This window comes from Myxine glutinosa, chromosome 8 (assembly GCF_964187855.1).
Source record: "Myxine glutinosa chromosome 8, kmMyxGlut1.1, whole genome shotgun sequence".
Classification (NCBI taxonomy): domain Eukaryota; kingdom Metazoa; phylum Chordata; class Myxini; order Myxiniformes; family Myxinidae; genus Myxine; species Myxine glutinosa.
The window spans coordinates 10,197,031-10,214,610 of NC_136268.1; the positions used below are offsets into that span (position 1 = coordinate 10,197,031).

The 17,580-nt window shown below is 38.0% G+C and overlaps 1 protein-coding gene across 1 annotated transcript in view; it reads left to right on the top strand.

Moving 5' to 3' along the window:
- LOC137432024 (reticulon-4 receptor-like 1) overlaps positions 1 to 17,580 on the top strand; it is a 187,303-nt gene that overhangs the window by 111,049 nt on the left and 58,674 nt on the right. The window contains exon 2 of the mRNA XM_068123761.2: positions 16,913 to 17,415. Coding sequence (XP_067979862.2) covers positions 16,913 to 17,415 — 503 coding nt within the window. The remainder of the gene's footprint in view (positions 1 to 16,912; positions 17,416 to 17,580) is intronic.

Genomic DNA, 17,580 nt, shown 5'->3' on the forward strand with positions numbered 1-17,580 from the left:
ACCCCGGATTCAGCGGTTCAAAATATTTTGAGGAACCACTTGATATGGAAAGAGAGGAAGATAGGGTATATATTGAGTTGCTAAATGCACTTGATTATGGAGTTTCTGTTGCTGGTAAAAGTAAGAAGAATGAGAAGGAGAAACATATTATTGATGCTTTAAGTAAGCTTGGTTCGGGTGTTAGTTTTCTTCCAAATGACCCATCACAATTAGTTAATAGGCTATTATTGTTGTTAGGTAGTAAGAAGGCTGGAAACAACAATTGTTTTAATGAATCCTCAGCCATTTTATATCAGTTGATGAACATGAAAATAATTAATAAATGTCAATACAAAGATATTTTATTAGATATTAAATAAGATGAGAAGCACAATTCTTAGTTTTAATTTCACAACGAGCGATTACACAGCTTCATTCCCTTACCCACTACAACTTGACCCCCTTACCTCATATGAGGCATCTTTGTTGTCAATGGAAACTTACAATACCCTTTTTAATATCACAGAGAAAAACAACAAGTTTAGTTATAATCCAGGAAGTGGATATAAAACTATAACCGTTTCACCTGGAGCTTACGAGATTTCTCAAATATCTTCAGAAGTCTCTCGCCTTATGAAAGAAAAAGGTGATGAACCAAAAAATATTGTAATAGATATTCAAAAACACACTTCAAAATCAACTATTAAACTTAAAAATAATTATAAAGTTGATTTCACGATTGAAAATTCGTTTAGAGAGCTATTGGGTTTCTCTTCAAAAAAGATTGAAAATAACGGGACGTTTTACAGTGATAATGTTATCCAAATATCCTCCGGTATAAATTCAGTATTAATTCATTGTGATTTGATTGATGGTGCTTATAACGATGGAATAAGAACAAATACAATATTTTCATTCAGTGCATACTCAACCCCGATTGGTTATAAATTTAATATGGAACCAAAAAATCTTGTCTATTTACCTGTGTCAGGAAAAACCATATACAGAGTAAATTTTAGGATAACTGACCAAGATAATCGTATGATATCCTTTAATGATGAAATTATATCCATCAGAATTCACCTACGTGAAGTTTTTCAATAAATAAATAATGGTTATTGTGAGAAAACATGAGTTGGGAAAATATAAAATAATTACAGGGGAGGGCATGTACCTTTCACCATACTATACAAGGTATGTGGGTAAAGGATACTATAAACCTAAGAGACAACGAGGTGTAGGTCATCAATTTCGAAATAAAGGAGATGGGATAATTGATACTCTAATGGGTATTGGTTCAACCATCCTTAAACATAAAGACCTAATTGGTTCAACTGCTTCTGCCGTGGGCTCCGTTGCGGGTGCTATAAAGAGTATAAAAGATGCTCAAAAGGAGTCTCATAAATTACAAGCAATCAAAGAAATAAAAAAAGGTAAAACTCAACTATCTTCACAAGAACGACAAAAAATCATTAAAATACTTGGGTCAGGGTTTCAACGATTTTAATACTATATAAATACAAGTATGGAAGCGATTGATAGTATCTATGATTTGGATGATACAATTATCATTTCAAACTCCACAAAAAAGGAAGACTATTTTAAGGTAAATGCTATAACTGGAACAGACTGGAATTCAAACGGAACAAAAAGTTTTGAAATAAATAATCAACAAACTTACTTGAATATAGCTGATAGTTTCTTGCTGTGTAAATTTAAATTCACTAAGGCTGCGAATAATACTAATGCTACACTCGTAAATGATTTCTTCTGGAAAATGTTTGACAGTGTCCGCCTGTATATTGGAACACAAGAGGTTGAAGCGGTTGATCATGTCTCTGCTACATCTGAAATGATGAAATTTACACTATATTCGTTTAGTGATAGAATGGGTAAGGGAGCTGTTGAAGGTTTTATTCCTGATATGTCAACGGGAACAAATGCTGACCCCTGTTATAGTCAAAGGAAGGCAATGTATAATGATGACACAAAACCAGAGAATAGTTTTACCGTAGCAGTACCTCTTAAAGGTATATTTGGATTTTGTGATTATGATAAAGTTTTGTATGGTCTTAAAATTAGATTTCAACTACAAAGGAATGATAATGTAAATAGATTGCTTTTTGGGGCTCAAAATGCTTTTGGTGATAATAATAAATTTGTTATTAATGATTTGTGTTGGTATATTAGTGAATATACTCCTAATCTTAAAACGGAAGAGATGTTAAATAGAAGACTTAACTCAAAGAAACCACTAAATGTATCATACCTTAAAAGAAGATGTCAACACGTTAAACTGGAACACACTACCTACACTTGGAATTTAGGTGTTCTTCAAGGAAAGCCACGATACCTATGGCTCATTTTTAAGAAACCAGATGGAGATGAAGGCACTGATAAGAATAATGCGCTGAGTGATAATGCTAAGGTGAAACAACTTCGGGTTTCTCTTGATGGCACATTTTATCCGCGAGATAGATTGGAAATTGATTGGGAAAAAAATGATTATGCGGAAGCCTACAAGTCCTACCAAAAGGTGTGTGAAAGTAATGGTAATAATGAACCTATTTTGGATATGGTTGCGTTTCAAAAACTTTATACAATCTACGCAATTGACCTGAGTTCTCAAAAGGAAACTATAAAGTCTAATCGAGTGGATACTTCTCTATACATTGAAAGAGGGGAGAGTGAAGAGGTTAATGCATATTGTTTGCTTTTGGAGGAAACAGAATTACAGATTAATACAGATAATGGTGTTATGATTAATATCACATAGGTTTTTTCTCATAAATAAATGGTTGGGGTATATGTTAATCAAATCAATCTTAATAAATTAACATCTTGTATTCAAAATCAAAAGCCTTGTATTATTAATGTTAATACAATTCAAAGAAAAGGAGCTGTAAGAATTGATGTTTTACTCACACACACACAAGTAAAAACACTAAATGATGTTGGATCTCTTAAAATTAAAATGACGAAACCTATGTTAAAGAAATATTCAATAGACGAGTCAAGAGGAGGATTTCTCCCGTTTCTAATTCCTTTATTTGCTGGTTTAAGTGCGGCGGGAGCATTGACTGGTGGTATTTCAGCAGCGGTAAAAACTGCTAACGAAAGGAAGGCACAACTAAAAGCTCAAAAAGAATTGGAAAGACATAACAAGGAGTTGGAGAAACAAATTAGTGGAAGTGGTGTAATTGTAGATTTTGCTCAAAAACTTGAAAGTCTACCTGATAAAGCTAGATTGTTGGTTGGAGATATGCTTTCCTCTATCGCTCAAGCGGGTGTTAAACTAACTAAACGGGGTAATGGATTGTATCTTTCTCATAAATAAATGGATAAATGGTTTAAACAATTTGGAAAGAATACAACGTCAAATATAGAACTAGCTAAGTATTGTAAAACACTAAAAATTGATAATGTGGTTATTTGTATGAGAGATGAATTAATACATATAAATAAGAATACAAAGAATATTATTATGAATTTAGACACACAGAATGGTTTTCATTGGGTTTGTATTCATAATAGTCAGGATAAATATTATTTTGATAGTTATGGTATGCCACCACCTGTTGAAGTAATACAATTCTTACAGAATGGTGTTTATCAAACATTTCAAGTTCAAGAAATTAATTCTAAATGTTGTGGTCAATTATGTTTATATGTATTATTTCAACTCAGCAATAATGAAAATTTTTATGATATCATTTTTAATCTAATATAAATGACTTATGTTGGAAAAGATGGTTCTATCTTTGGAAAATCCTCTCAGGATATTGATTTATCAAATTATTATACAAAGGCACAGGCTGAACGACAAAAATATAGTGTAAGTAAAAATATTAATATGAAGAATACTTATAAATTAATCAATTATCCAAACCCTACAGATGCGAATGACTTAATTAGATTAAGTGATTTATCACAATATATATATTTAAAGAAAACAGCACGTTTTGTTAAACAAGTAAAATTTACAACCACAACACCTGGTTATACTGACCATACACCTTTCCTCATTGAATTTAACTACCTGCTTACAATTGAATTTTATAAAGAAGGACATATAGTTAATATGCGAATTAATAAATGGGGGTATGATATGCCTGATTTAGGGTATAATTGGTCTTTTTCAATAAACATAGAAGACCTACATTATTTTAATCAGTCTCGCAAAGAAAAATATTATCCACTTGGTGAGGATAAGGATTTATGTGGAAGTACAATTAATAAACAACAAATACATGGTTTTAAGAAAAGAAAAATATATGATAGTATAGCGATGGTTAGCATGACAAAGAAGGAAGGTAATGAGATAAGGATAGAAAGCCAAGGAATACAAACCAATTTGGTAGTGGGAAGATGGGGTGGTATTACCTGTCATAATATTAATCTCACATATATTTCTGATACATAAATGGCAGGAAGAAGACTACAAGAGAATTATAATTTTTGTATTCAAGGATACCTACAAGAAAAGGGTGCTCGGTATTACATACCTTATGATTTGGAGCATATACATGGGAATTTTGTCATTAAAAACTGGCCTTATACTGATATTGTTAAACCCATAAATAGAGACTTGTTTAAAATATTAAATAAAAATGAACTTCTCAAAGTTATGAAATATAAAACTCTTTTAGAAATCGTCAACAAATCTTATTGGTATCCTATTATGAAAAAAATAATTATAGATACAAGAATATCTCAAAATCCAGATGAGTATATGTATAATATTCTTTGGGGTTCAAACTCAAGGGTAGCAAGGGATGAGGAAGGAGTTGAAGAAGAGAAGGAGGAAAGAGAGAAAAGAGAGAAGGAGGAGAGGGAACAAAGAGAGAGGGAGGAGAGGGAGATGGAAATCAGAGCGATTCAAAAAAGAGTGGATGTATTACAGCAAGAAGATCAATCTCAACTCACCGAAGAGGAAAATAAAGAAAGAATGAATGCTGTGAAAATATTGATATCAAAAATTGCTAAGATAAATGAGGAAGGAGTTAAAGAAGAGAAGGAGGAAAGAGAGAAAAAGGAGAAGGAGGAAAGGGAGAAAAAGGAGGAGGAGAGGGAGAAAAAGGTGAAGGAGGAGAGGGAGGAAAGGGAGCAAAGAGAGAGGGAGGAAAAATATAAAAAGATGGAAATCAGTGAGATTCGTAAAAGATTGAGTGTATTACAGCAAATAAATCAATCTCAACGCACCGAAGAGGAAATTAAAGAATTAACAACTCTTATGAAGATAATGGTTTCAAAAATAACAACGTCAATGTCTTCAATTTCAGGGAGGAGATTTAAACGAGAAAGTGGTGAAGAAGAAGAAGAAGAAGGAAAAGATTATGTGATTGATGATGTTGGTGTCATTGACTTTAGTTAGTTTTTATTTGTAAATAAATGGAGGAGAGAGTGAAGGCATTCCTTAGGATTCTTTATGTTTTAAAAATAAAGATTGAAATGTATATGTTGAAAACCAAAAAGGTTTTGATACTCTGTCGGAATTTTTCTGATAAATAAATATGAGTTATTGTCTCAAATGTAAAAAGAAAACTAAATCTAAAAATATCTCTTATGTTAAAGCTAAAAATAATAGAGTTTATCAAAAAGGAATATGTCAAGTGTGTGGCTCTAAAAAGTGCCAATTCATCTCTCCTAAAAGAGGAGGAGACATACAAAAGTTTCTGTCAGGAAGTAAATTTACAACAACTGGAATTCCAGGGGAATTACACCTTCCAGGGTATTCTTTCTGTGGTCCAGGAACAAACTTGGATAAAAGATTAGATGAGGCTGACAATCCTAAACCTTGGTCTAAACCTACAAATAGGGTTGACGAAGTGTGTATGAAGCATGATATTGCTTATGGGAAAACCACTACGTTGACTGAAAAACATAAAGCCGACAGCGAAATGTTGTATAATTTGTCTTTGATACAAAATCCAATGTTGAGAGAGAAAGTTGATAGGTTTATTGTGAGAAATTTGATAAATGCTAAATTGAAACTTGGTCTTGGTTATTCCTCAAAAAACTATTAGGCTCTAATGATGTCATCAAGACTGAGGAGCTTTTGGCTGAAGAATTACACAAACCTATAATCACAAAGTTTAAAAGAAGGAAGGTTTATTCTAAATACACCGACCACATATGGTCCGCTGATTTAATTGAATTGAATAATGACAGGGGATACAGGTATGCTTTAACCGTTATTGATTTGAGGAGTAGATTTGCCTGGGTTGTCCCTTTAAAAAATAAAAGGGGTGATACTTTAATGTTAGCCTTTAAGCTAATATTTGATCGGGATAAAAGGAAACCAAAGAAGTTATGGACTGATGAGGGAACAGAGTTCTATAACAAAATATTCATGAAATTTCTTAAGGGGAAGGGTATTAAATTATACAGCACCTTTAATGAAGGAAAGGCAGTTGTTATTGAGCATTTTAATCGTACTTTAAAAGAGAAATTATATAAAAAATTCACACAACTCGGTTCTCAACAATGGGTGTATTTAATCCAGAATATTGTTGATAATTACAATAATACAGTTCATTCATCAACAAAATCAAAACCATCGGAAACATTTACAAAATTAGAATATGAAAAGGAGATTAATTTGAGAAAGCCCAAGTTTAAAGTTGGTGATATTGTAAGAATATACAAATGGAAAAGTCATTTTGAGAAAGGTTATACAAAGAGATGGACTAATGAATTATTTAAAATCATTGATGTAATGGATACAGTCCCTTGGACCTACAAATTATATGATTTAAATGGAGAAGAAATCTTGGGTTCATTTTACTCACAAGAATTACAAAAAACACAAGTAAGCAGATAATACCCTTGAAAATAATAAATAAATAAATAAAATGTAATGGGGATACGTTTTTAAATCTGTGAACCCCAAACACAGAATCACACAACTTTTTAGTTGGGGCTTAACTTTTGTGTGTGCATAATGGGGATACGTTTTTAAATCTGTGAACCCCAAACACAGAATCCCACAACTTTTTAGTTGGGGCTTAACTTTTGTGTGTGTATAATGGGGATACGTTTTTAAATCTGTGAACCCCAAACACAGAATCCCACAACTTTTCAGTTGGGGCTTAACTTTTGTGTGTGTATAATGGGGATACGTTTTTAAATCTGTGAACCCCAAACACAGAATCCCTCAACTTTCCAGTTGGGGCTTAACTTTTGTGTATGTGTGAGTGAGTCATAATAATATACAAACCCTAACCCAACCCCATCCCTAACCCAACCCCATCCCTAACCCAAACCCATCCCTAACCCAACCCCATCCCAAACCCAACCCCATCCCTAACCCAACCCCATCCCTAACCCAACCCATCCCTAACCCAACCCCATCCCTATCCCAACCCCATCCCTAACCCAACCCCATCCCTAACCCAACCCCATCCCTAACCCAACCCCATCCCTAACCCTCACATTCAAAATCCCAACCCTAACCCAATCCCATCCCTAACCCAACCCCAACCCTAACCCTCACATTCAAAATGCCAACCCTAACCCAACCCCATCCCTAACCCAACCCCATCCCTAACCCTCACATTCAAAATCCCACCCAAACCCTAACATAATCTTTTTTTTCTTCTTTTAAAAAAATATGTATTTCATTTTTTTTTTTTTTCCTCTTCTTTCAATTCTGTCTTTCAAGGCTTTCAAGTTTGAAGAAGTAGAAATGGGAAGAAAGAATTTTCCAGCATTTTCTTCCTCGAACTTTCTTGATATTGCTTAAATCAAGCGTCATTAAACAAAGAACATTGTTCATTGCTTTAGAATCCAAAGAGTCTCCAAGATGGACCCCACAGGTAGAGTCTCCAAAATAAAACCAACTTTCCAAGTTCCCAAGGTATAACCACATTCCTGTTGAGCCTCCAAGATAGGTATCACATTCCGAGTCATCAAAACAAAACCCCCATTCCGAGTCTCCAAAAATATAACCATCTTTCCAAGTCCCCAAGGTAGAACCACAATTTTCAGAAATATTGGGGGTTTCCGTGATAAGTCTCACATAGTATAACTGCGGACCATCAGGGAAAACTTCCCTTTCCCAATTTTTTAGGGTTTCTATGATGTGTCTCACATAGTATAACTGCGGACCATCAGGGAGAACTCCCTTTTCCCAATTTTTTAGGGTTTCTATGATGTGTCTCACATAATATAACTGCGGACCATCAGGGAGAATTCCCATTTCACAATTTTTTAGGGTTTCTATGATGTGTCTCACATAGTATAACTGCGGACCATCAGGGAGAACTCCCCTTTCCCAATTTTCAGAAATTTGTGGGTCTCCAATGTATGACTTGTATTCTGGCTCATCAAGGTAGAACTTGTTCAGTGGGTTTTGTTTTGATAACTCACAACAAGTATCATCATGGTAAAACTCTTTTTCAGGATTTTGTGGATCTCCAAGGTATAACTCTTTAGCTGGGTCATCAAGGTAGAACTCGTTCTGGGGGTCTTGGTTGTTCAAAATGTCTTCAAACAAAAAAATAACTTCATCCCAAGTTGTGTTAAAAGCAGAATTTTCATTTCGTAACTCAGATACAATTTCCTGTGAAAGAAAATAACAATGTATTAATTTAATACAATATTTTTATTTGTATAAATCAAGCTCTATGAATATTAAAATAAACTTTGTTAACTCTTACATGAGTCTCATCGAAAAAAAAAAAAAAAAAAAAAAATTAAATAAATAAATAAATAAATAAACAAACTTACCTCCATTGATAAGAGGTTCGAGTCCAGTTCATCAATCTGAAGGTTGAGTTCTACACAGGTAGTAGGACTCCAAGGAATAACAAAGTTATCCCATTCCATTTCGGCATAGTAGTCCATTCTCAAGTGAAGCAGAAAGCGTGTTTGAAAAAGCCTGTGTGGTCGGTGCCTTTTATAAGAAGGGCTGGGTGTGTGTCATTTCCTGTGGAAATTCCCTGGGCAAACCTGGGCGTGTCTTAACTGGAAATGATGTGATGGAAATTCCCTGAAAATGATGTAATGTATTACCTGGAAATGATACAATGCTGAAGAGTTTATAAAGTGGGTGGGACTTAGCAAAAGTGGGCGGGGCATAGCAAAAGCGGGCGTGGCTTAACAAAAAGTGGGTGGGGCTTAGTAAAAAGCGGACGTGGTTTACCAAAAAGTGGGCGGAGCTTACCAAAAAGTGGGCGGCACTGGAGGCGCTCAAACAAGAACATTGAGGGAGGTTTACCATTTTATCTTAGCTCAGTTAAAATATCTTAATAAAGAACCAAACTCAAACATCTTTTTTGTTAATATATTAGATGGTGAAGGGAGTGGCAAGAGAATTAAATTATTTCCCACGCATAAACAAATATTTGTAGGGTCGTTGTTTGAGTGGGTCAAAGATGATTCACCAGATGATATTAAGAGTAAAAGGTTAAAAGGTCCATAAGGTCAGAAGGATCACAGGTTCACACAGAAGGACCATTGTTTAAGTGGTCTAATGAATAAGGATAACATGTCAAAAGGTTAGAAGGTTCGTAAAGAACAGGGTGAGAGAAATAGAGGTGTTTAGGGGCAATGAGGGAGGGGAAAAATTAACATGTAAGTCAATGGGAAAAATGAGAGTGTCCCAGAAGCAACATATATACACTACTCCCACTCTATCCTGACAAACTGCATCACTGAAATAAAATCCTGGCTTCAAATCAACTTCCTCAAGCTTAACTGTGATAAATCTGAAATAATCATCATTGGCCCAAAAACACTCACAAAATCCACCCATAACTTTGCCCTCAACATCGACGGTATCCCAGTATCCACCTCCCCTCACACCCGGAATCTTGGCGTCATCTTTGACCAAACCCTCTCCTTCGACAAATACACTAAACAGATCACAAAGTCAGCCTTCTTTCACCTGAAAAACATTGCCCGTCTCCGCTCATCCCTCTCCTCCACGGCTGCAGAAACCCTCATCCACGCCTTCATCACCTCCCGTCTGGACTATTGCAATAGCCTCCTCTATGGTTCACCCTCAACAATCACCAATAAACTCCAATACATTCAGAACTCCGCTGCCCGTCTACTCACCCATTCCCGGACCCGTGACCACATCATCCCCGTCCTTTACAAGCTTCACTGGCTCCCCAACCCCCAGAGAATCCAGTACAAAATCCTCCTCTTGACAAACAAAGCCCTCCATAACCTGGCCCCATCCTACCTGGCTGACCTCCTCTCCAGACACACTCCCACCCGCAGCCTCCGCTCTGCTGGTACCAACCTCCTGACCCCCCCCCCCCATCCGGACCAAATTCAGATCCTGGGGGGACAGGGCCTTCTCCATCGCTGCTCCCACCCTCTGGAACTCACTACCTCACACCATCAGAGACTCCTCCTCACTCACCACATTCAAAACATCACTAAAGACCCACCTGTTCAACACTGCATTCAACATTCAACCCACAGCATTTAACCCCTGACTATCTCTTCTCCTTCTCCCTCCTTTTGCTTTAAATATTTCCCTATTGATTCTTGTCCTTTTGCAATTGTTGTTTTCATGTATTGTTATGCATTATGTTTTCCACTCTGTCAAAGCGCCTTTGGGCTTCTTGAAAAGTACCATACAAAATAAATGAATTACCGTAAACTGGGGCTACTTTACATCACAGGGCTACTTTGAACACACACGTAAGAAAATGATTTATGATATACTTAGTTAATAATAAAAAAGTTTTAAATTAAACAAGATATTATTTAGTTTAATTGATTTTGTGTTTGTTTATTATTAAAAATGTGGACATTAATGATATTGACCAAGCCTGATTCAAAATGGCCGACACCTCATGCTGAGCACATGGTATGCAGCAAACTGTCTTAAACTTTCACCTCCTGACTTGTAAGTATAACTCATTTTTTCCTAAAATACTAACATAATATTAAGTAATAATTACTCTATTGGGGTACCAAATCTTAGTCAATATGGTTTGGGTATAGGATCACAGGGGTCAATTGACCATTACCATGCATGTTTTCGTCACAATCGGGGTTACTGTGAACGTGTTCAAAGTAACCCCCGGTAATAGAAAATCGTGTAACACCAAGGAAATAATACATTGATTGACAAATGTAAAGCTGTTCTTTGGATGTCTGTAAGCACAAGTATTATATTAAAGTCTGTATTCTATACCTCACCCGACACGTGTTCATTTTCAGGTATCCGATCTGGTAAAACATGGTCCGAACGTACAAACGGGTTGAAGGTTCCAGGCAGTACCGCAACTACACAACTGAGCAACTCCATATGGCAGTCCGTGCAGTGGAGCAAGGCACAATGAGCCAAAGAGAGGCACACAAATCATTCAACATTCCAGCGGGAACACTGCACAATAAACTCAAGGGAAAACATACCAAAAAACCCGGACATCCTACAGTATTCACTATTGAAGAGGAGCAGGCTTTTGCCGATCATTTGAAGATTGTCGCTGATTGGGGATTTCCATTTGATTTAAAAGACCTCCGGATGTTGGCACATTCCTATCTGGAAAAACAAGGGAGAATGGTGGCGCAGTTCCACAATAATTTTCCATCATTTGATTGGGCAAATGATTTCATGAAGCGTCACCCCACTCTAGGACATGGGGTTATTAAGCGGCTACCAGACAGTGACGAAAATGATGCTGCCATACCTACAACGGTGTCAGAAGTAGTCGTAGGGATTCTGAAGAATATGCGTGGGGTTGGAGACCAGCAGGATCCCCCCAAAAAGAGAAGGAAGAAAATATCTGGAGAGCCGGGGAAAAGCATAAGTGCAGAGGACTTACAGGAACCAACCAGCAATGCCATCGATGACATAATCAGTCATGGGTCACAGAGTGATGATGGCAGCATTGATGACGCAGAGACAGAATCAAGCGAAGTAGAAGAAAGCGAGGATCAGATAAGTGATAGCATCGAGTCTGAAGAGGAAGTCCTGCCAGATGACATAGTACCATCCATTGGCAACTATTATGTTGTAAAATTCCAAGTGAAAACTTCTGTCAAATTTTATGTGGCCAAATTAGTGATAGTCGATGAAGATGAATGCACTATGAAGTTCATGAGGTCATCGAAGAAAGTTGACAATAAATTTGTTTGGCCATCCGTACCCGATGAGGGTAATGTTACTGTAAACCAGTTGGTTAGACTGCTGAGTCCCCCAAAAGAGGAAAGAAGGGGTGGACTTACATTCAATGCGAAGGAACTGCAAAACTTTAAAATGCAGGGGGAGGGGGGGTGGGGGGTGGGGACACATACCCCAATGTGATATGACCTCTATACAAAGGGTTATTTTGCACCGTCCATTCCGTCGATTTGTTCTTCACTATTGGAACCGTATTACTGTAATTTCACATGTTTCTTGTGATTGTATTGCCTTGGTAAAGCGCAATACAAGTAATATAATTGTTAACGGAAGTTTTATGATAAAATGGTGTCATATTCCTCATTATGCCGATTTTCAAATTTTTCACAATCCAAAATTTATATCCAGTACCGGTATTATTTTAAAAAAGTTTTCTGAAATGTTGTTTTTGATTCATTTTATTTTCTTAAACAGTTATAGCGTTCAATGACACCCCAACAGAGGGGTTCCTTTGACTATGTATAGCAAATTCACACAGATTCAAAGTAGCCCCATTCGCGGGGTTACTCTGAACACCTAATTTCTTTAAAATATAGATATTTATATGCACAGCTAAGCAGTTTTGATGCATGCTATCATTAGCTTCATTCAGTCCCCCTATTTGAGTAATGAAAGGAGTGAGATATATTTCTTACATTAGCCAGGGTTCTATGGGAAAGAAAAAAAATGTTCAAAGTAGCCCCAGTTTACGGTACTATTATTATTATTATCCCACATACTTTGTTTCCGCTCCTTTTCTCTCAACTATTTTCATTACTGATCCCTCACCTTAATCCTTTTCCCCTCCTCAGTAAAAAATACAAACAAAAGACTTCTTCACTCCCCGCAAAAAAACAACAATAGCAACAAGAAACTAATTCAATCTGCCATACAGAGTTCGTCTTTGATTTTCTGTCCCAATTCTCCTTTGCAATATCCCCAAACTTCTTCTTCACTGAAAAATCTTCACTAAGTAAAATGTTTCTTCCTTCAAAAGCTCTCAATAACACTTTTAAAATGCATTTTAAAATGCCTCACTCTCCTCACACTCCAGCTCACCATTGCTTCCTTCCCGGTGCAACAGCTCTTTGAAATACCCTTCCCACACCTTCAATACTGCGCCCCTCTCTGTCATTTGCCTCCCGCCCCCATCCCCCCACCCCTCTTCAAGTCCTTGCTGTCCTCAACCCTGTCTTGAGCCAATTTATAGATCATATTCCTCCTGTCATCCTCTTCCAACTTGTTGTACACCTCCTCTTCCACATCATTCCTTGCCGATCCACAGCTCTCTTTGTTGCTTTCTTCTTCTGCCCATACAGGAGCAGCAACCCCACATCCGGTTGCCTCCCTCTATCCTTGATCTTCTCTAACCCCTTCCAAACCTCCTTTTCACCAACTGCCTTCGCTACTTCCATACCTGGTTCCATATCCACCATACCTGGTTTCTATCCCTTGACGATGCACCCTTTCCTAACGTCCTTCCACACAACACTTCTACAATTCCCCTAAATGCATCTCCGTACTTCTTCCAGTGTTATCTGATTAAAATATCTTTCATGTTGTGCAAGCAGAGGCACCGCATTGTGGAGCACACCAACTTTTGGATTAAATTTTTAATTCACTTTCCTGTCTGAATCTACTCTAAATGGATGAGTTGTGTGTGTGTGTGTGTGTGTGTGTGTGTGTGTGTGTGTGTGTGTGTGTGTGTGTGTGTGTGTGTGTGTGTGTGTGTGAGGCATGTTTTTTGTGGAGTTCTACTGGAGCTTTCTGATGTGGAATGCGATATACCGAAATGATCGTCATCATCTCCTGAGTTGATTCGGCTAATTAACTACAAAGAATCTGGAAGAATTCGCATGTTTTAAACGTGCGCGGTGTTAAGGTGTATAAAGCAGTTTAACAGGTCCTTCCGTGGCATTCCAATTACAAAATAAGTAACAAAAACAATGATAACATTGTAACAAAGCATATATTAATTAATACTAATAATACAACAATAATAATATTAGTATCATTTGGCAATAATAATAACAGCCGGCGATGTGAATGAACGCGTACGTATTATGTTGAAAAGCCAGATTTTGCTGGATCCCTTGAGAATTTCGAAACTTTGACGCACCAAATCGCTCAATGGAGGCCGCCATCTTGCGGATGCGGAAGTATGCATAACAAATTGAAAAAAGTTCAATAGGAGTTTGTTTCACCCGTCTTTTTTTGATTCACAATCTTATGCACCTCTAATTTGTAATTAAAATACTTTAACGCTAACCTCGGCCCGCACGGGCCTGGTTATCTTCAACGAAAATCGTCACCAAACACCGGAACCAATGAGATTCGAGCATTTGAAAAAATATTTCAAAAACCAAATCACTCGATGGAGGCCGCCATCGACCGGATGTGGAAGTATGCATAAAACAATTACGAAAAAGTTCAATAGCAGTTTGTTTCACCCGTCTTTGTTTGATTCACAATCTTATGCACTTCTAATTTGTAATTAAAATACTTTAAGACCAACCTCGTTCCCCGGGCCCACACGGACCCTGGTTATCTTCAACGAAAATCGTCACCAATTACTGGAACCAATGAGATTCGAGCATTTGAAAAATTATTTCAAAAAAGCTTTTTACCGCGTTTCGGACGCTGAAAACGGCGTCAAATATTCTAAAATTGACGAAGAATTATTTTTTTTAGAAATCTCGCGGCCGTAGGGGATAGTTTTTCACGGCCGGAAATATCCGAAGTTGAGACGGAATTCACCGAATTAATCAAGAAGGAAGTTTTATAAATTTTAATCTCATCCAGAATGCAAATGGTACCTACTACACCTACTACACCGACTACACCGACTACACCGACGGTACCTATTACACCTACCTACTACCAACTACCTGACCTACTGATGCCATAGTGATGGGTAAAATAGTGGCAAGAGGCTTTGGCTTCGCCGGCTCATTGCGGCTTTGCAGTCGGGTACTAGTAGCCGGCGAAGCCGGTGTTGTGAATGAACGCGTACGACGTACGTATTATGTTGAAAAGCCAGATTTTTCTGGATCCCTTGAGAATTTCGAAGCTTTGACGCACCAAATGACTCAATGGAGGCCGCCATCTTGCGGATGCGGAAGTATGCATAACAAATTGAAAAAAGTTCAATAGGAGTTTGTTTCACCCGTCTTTTTTTGATTCACAATCTTATGCACCTCTAATTTGTAATTAAAATACTTTAAGACCAACCTCGGCCCGCACGGGCCTGATTATCTTCAACGAAAATCGTCACCAAACACCAGAACCAATGAGATTCGAGCATTTGAAAAAATATTTCAAAAGAGCTTATTACGCGTTTCGGACGCTGAAAACGGCGTCAAATATTCTAAAATTGACGAAGAATTATTTTTTAGAAATCTCGCGGCAGTAGGGGATAGTTTTTCACGGCCGGAAATATCCGAAGTTGAGACGGAATTCACCGAATTAATCAAGAAGGAAATTTTATAAATTTTAATCTCATCCAGAATGCAAATGGTGTCATTTTGAACTAGGTACGGTACCTACTACACCTACCTACTACCAACTACCTAACCTACTGATGCCATAGTGATGGGTAAAATAGTTGCAAGAGGCTTTGGCTTCGCCGGCTCATTGCGGCTTTGCAGTCGGGTACTAGTAGTTTGAACATATAAATCCCCCAACCTGGTCCAAGCACATCTGTGCTTGATGAAAGGTAAGCTAATGCTCAAGTACTACAGCAGGTATGTTACAAGGCCGTGAAGACAAATGACAATTTGGTTGTCAAAAGGAAAGACCCATGTGGTATTTTACGTGTGATTGTGTCGCACGTCCACAAGAGCTCTGCATGTGCGGTTGTTATTGGTGTTGCGGTTCTTGTGAGTCGATTTTTGAAATGTGCACACCATTGGTCGGGCAGCTGCTGGGCCCGCCCACATTTGTCACCTGGCTCCACCCACCATGGCACCCATATGAAATAATATGGTCGCCATCTTAGTTTTCTGGTGAGCCTAAGAAATCAGGCCTGTAGGCTTCTGCTGATCTTACGTAGATTAATAGATGCCATTGATTGATGCCATTGAGGCTTCTGCTGATGATTATACACTGCTCTGGTTTGTTGCGTCAGATTTCCGTTAGCTTTGTTTAGGTCGTGTGTTGATTGGAAGGGTGGGGGAGGAGGGGTGTCTTCAAGTGTTAGGTAGTATATTAAGGGGTCTGAAACCAGACCCAGTTGTCCATCAGACTTGTTAATGATATTGATCCAAACCTTGAAGATTAATTGTATCATACCTTCAACAGCAGGTATTAGGGAGTTGACTGGACAGAGGAGGTGAAACTGTATTTTGTGTCGCAGGTCGTGACCACAGTGCGGTCGGTCATTCTTGTTCAAAAGATTGACCACTGGGTCATATATGACGAACCACATACCTTTTACCTTTTGACTTCAATGATATGTTGACTACCTTTACTCCTCAGACCATTTTCTTTTCTATAACTGCCTCAAATGACCCATTGAAGTTCCTTTTGATGAGCTTCCAATGAAACATCCAATCAGATTTCAAATTGAATGTCCTCACGGTTTGTTGTTTGTTTGTGTTTGATTTGTTTATTCTTCTCCAGTCAATCATGTGTTTCCTGTTTGTACCTTTTGAAGCAAGGTGATGGATTATGTCACCTTTTGATTCATTCTGAGTAATGTATTGTTTGTTTTAGACATTGAATTGCAATGGCAGACCAATCTGAAGTTGTACCGCTTGTTGAAATGATTGAACCAATGAACCTCTTCTATTTGTCTTTGGACAGGGCTCGCATTGGTGGCCATCTTGTATCATTTCACTGTTTGCACTTGGTCACCTTCGAACGCAGACAGTAACCATGGAGACCAAAACTCTGCAGAACAAGACCAGGAATGTCCGACCCGTTGTCTCTGCTTTCCCGGGACAGTTAACTGCCAAGGCAGAGACTTAAAGACCATTCCGTCAGATATCCCGGAAGGGACAAGACGCCTTCTGTTACAAACAAATGGCATTGAGAGCCTGCGGCCTGATCAGCTGGTCGAGCGTGACCTGCGTACTGTGCTCCTTCGAGGAAATGCTCTCACTGGCTTGAAACCGCATGTGTTTCGGGACCTGCTTCACCTGGAAACACTGGACCTTGCTGCTAATCCTGGTCTTGGTACGCTGCCTGTTGGAGCTTTCACAGGCCTTGTCAGTCTACGTAGCCTAAGCCTCTATGGCTGTGGTCTCTCATGGTTGCCACCTAGAGCCTTCTCAGATCTTTCCGGTCTGCTTTACTTACACCTTCAGGTGAGACATTAACCTAGAGCCTTCTCAGGTCTTTCTGGTCTACTTTGCTTACTCAGGTGAGACATTAACCGAGAGCCTTCTCAGGTCTTTCTGGTCTGCTTTGCTTACTCAGGTGAGACATTAACCTAGAGCCCTCTCAGGTCTTTCTGGTCTGCTTTGCTTACT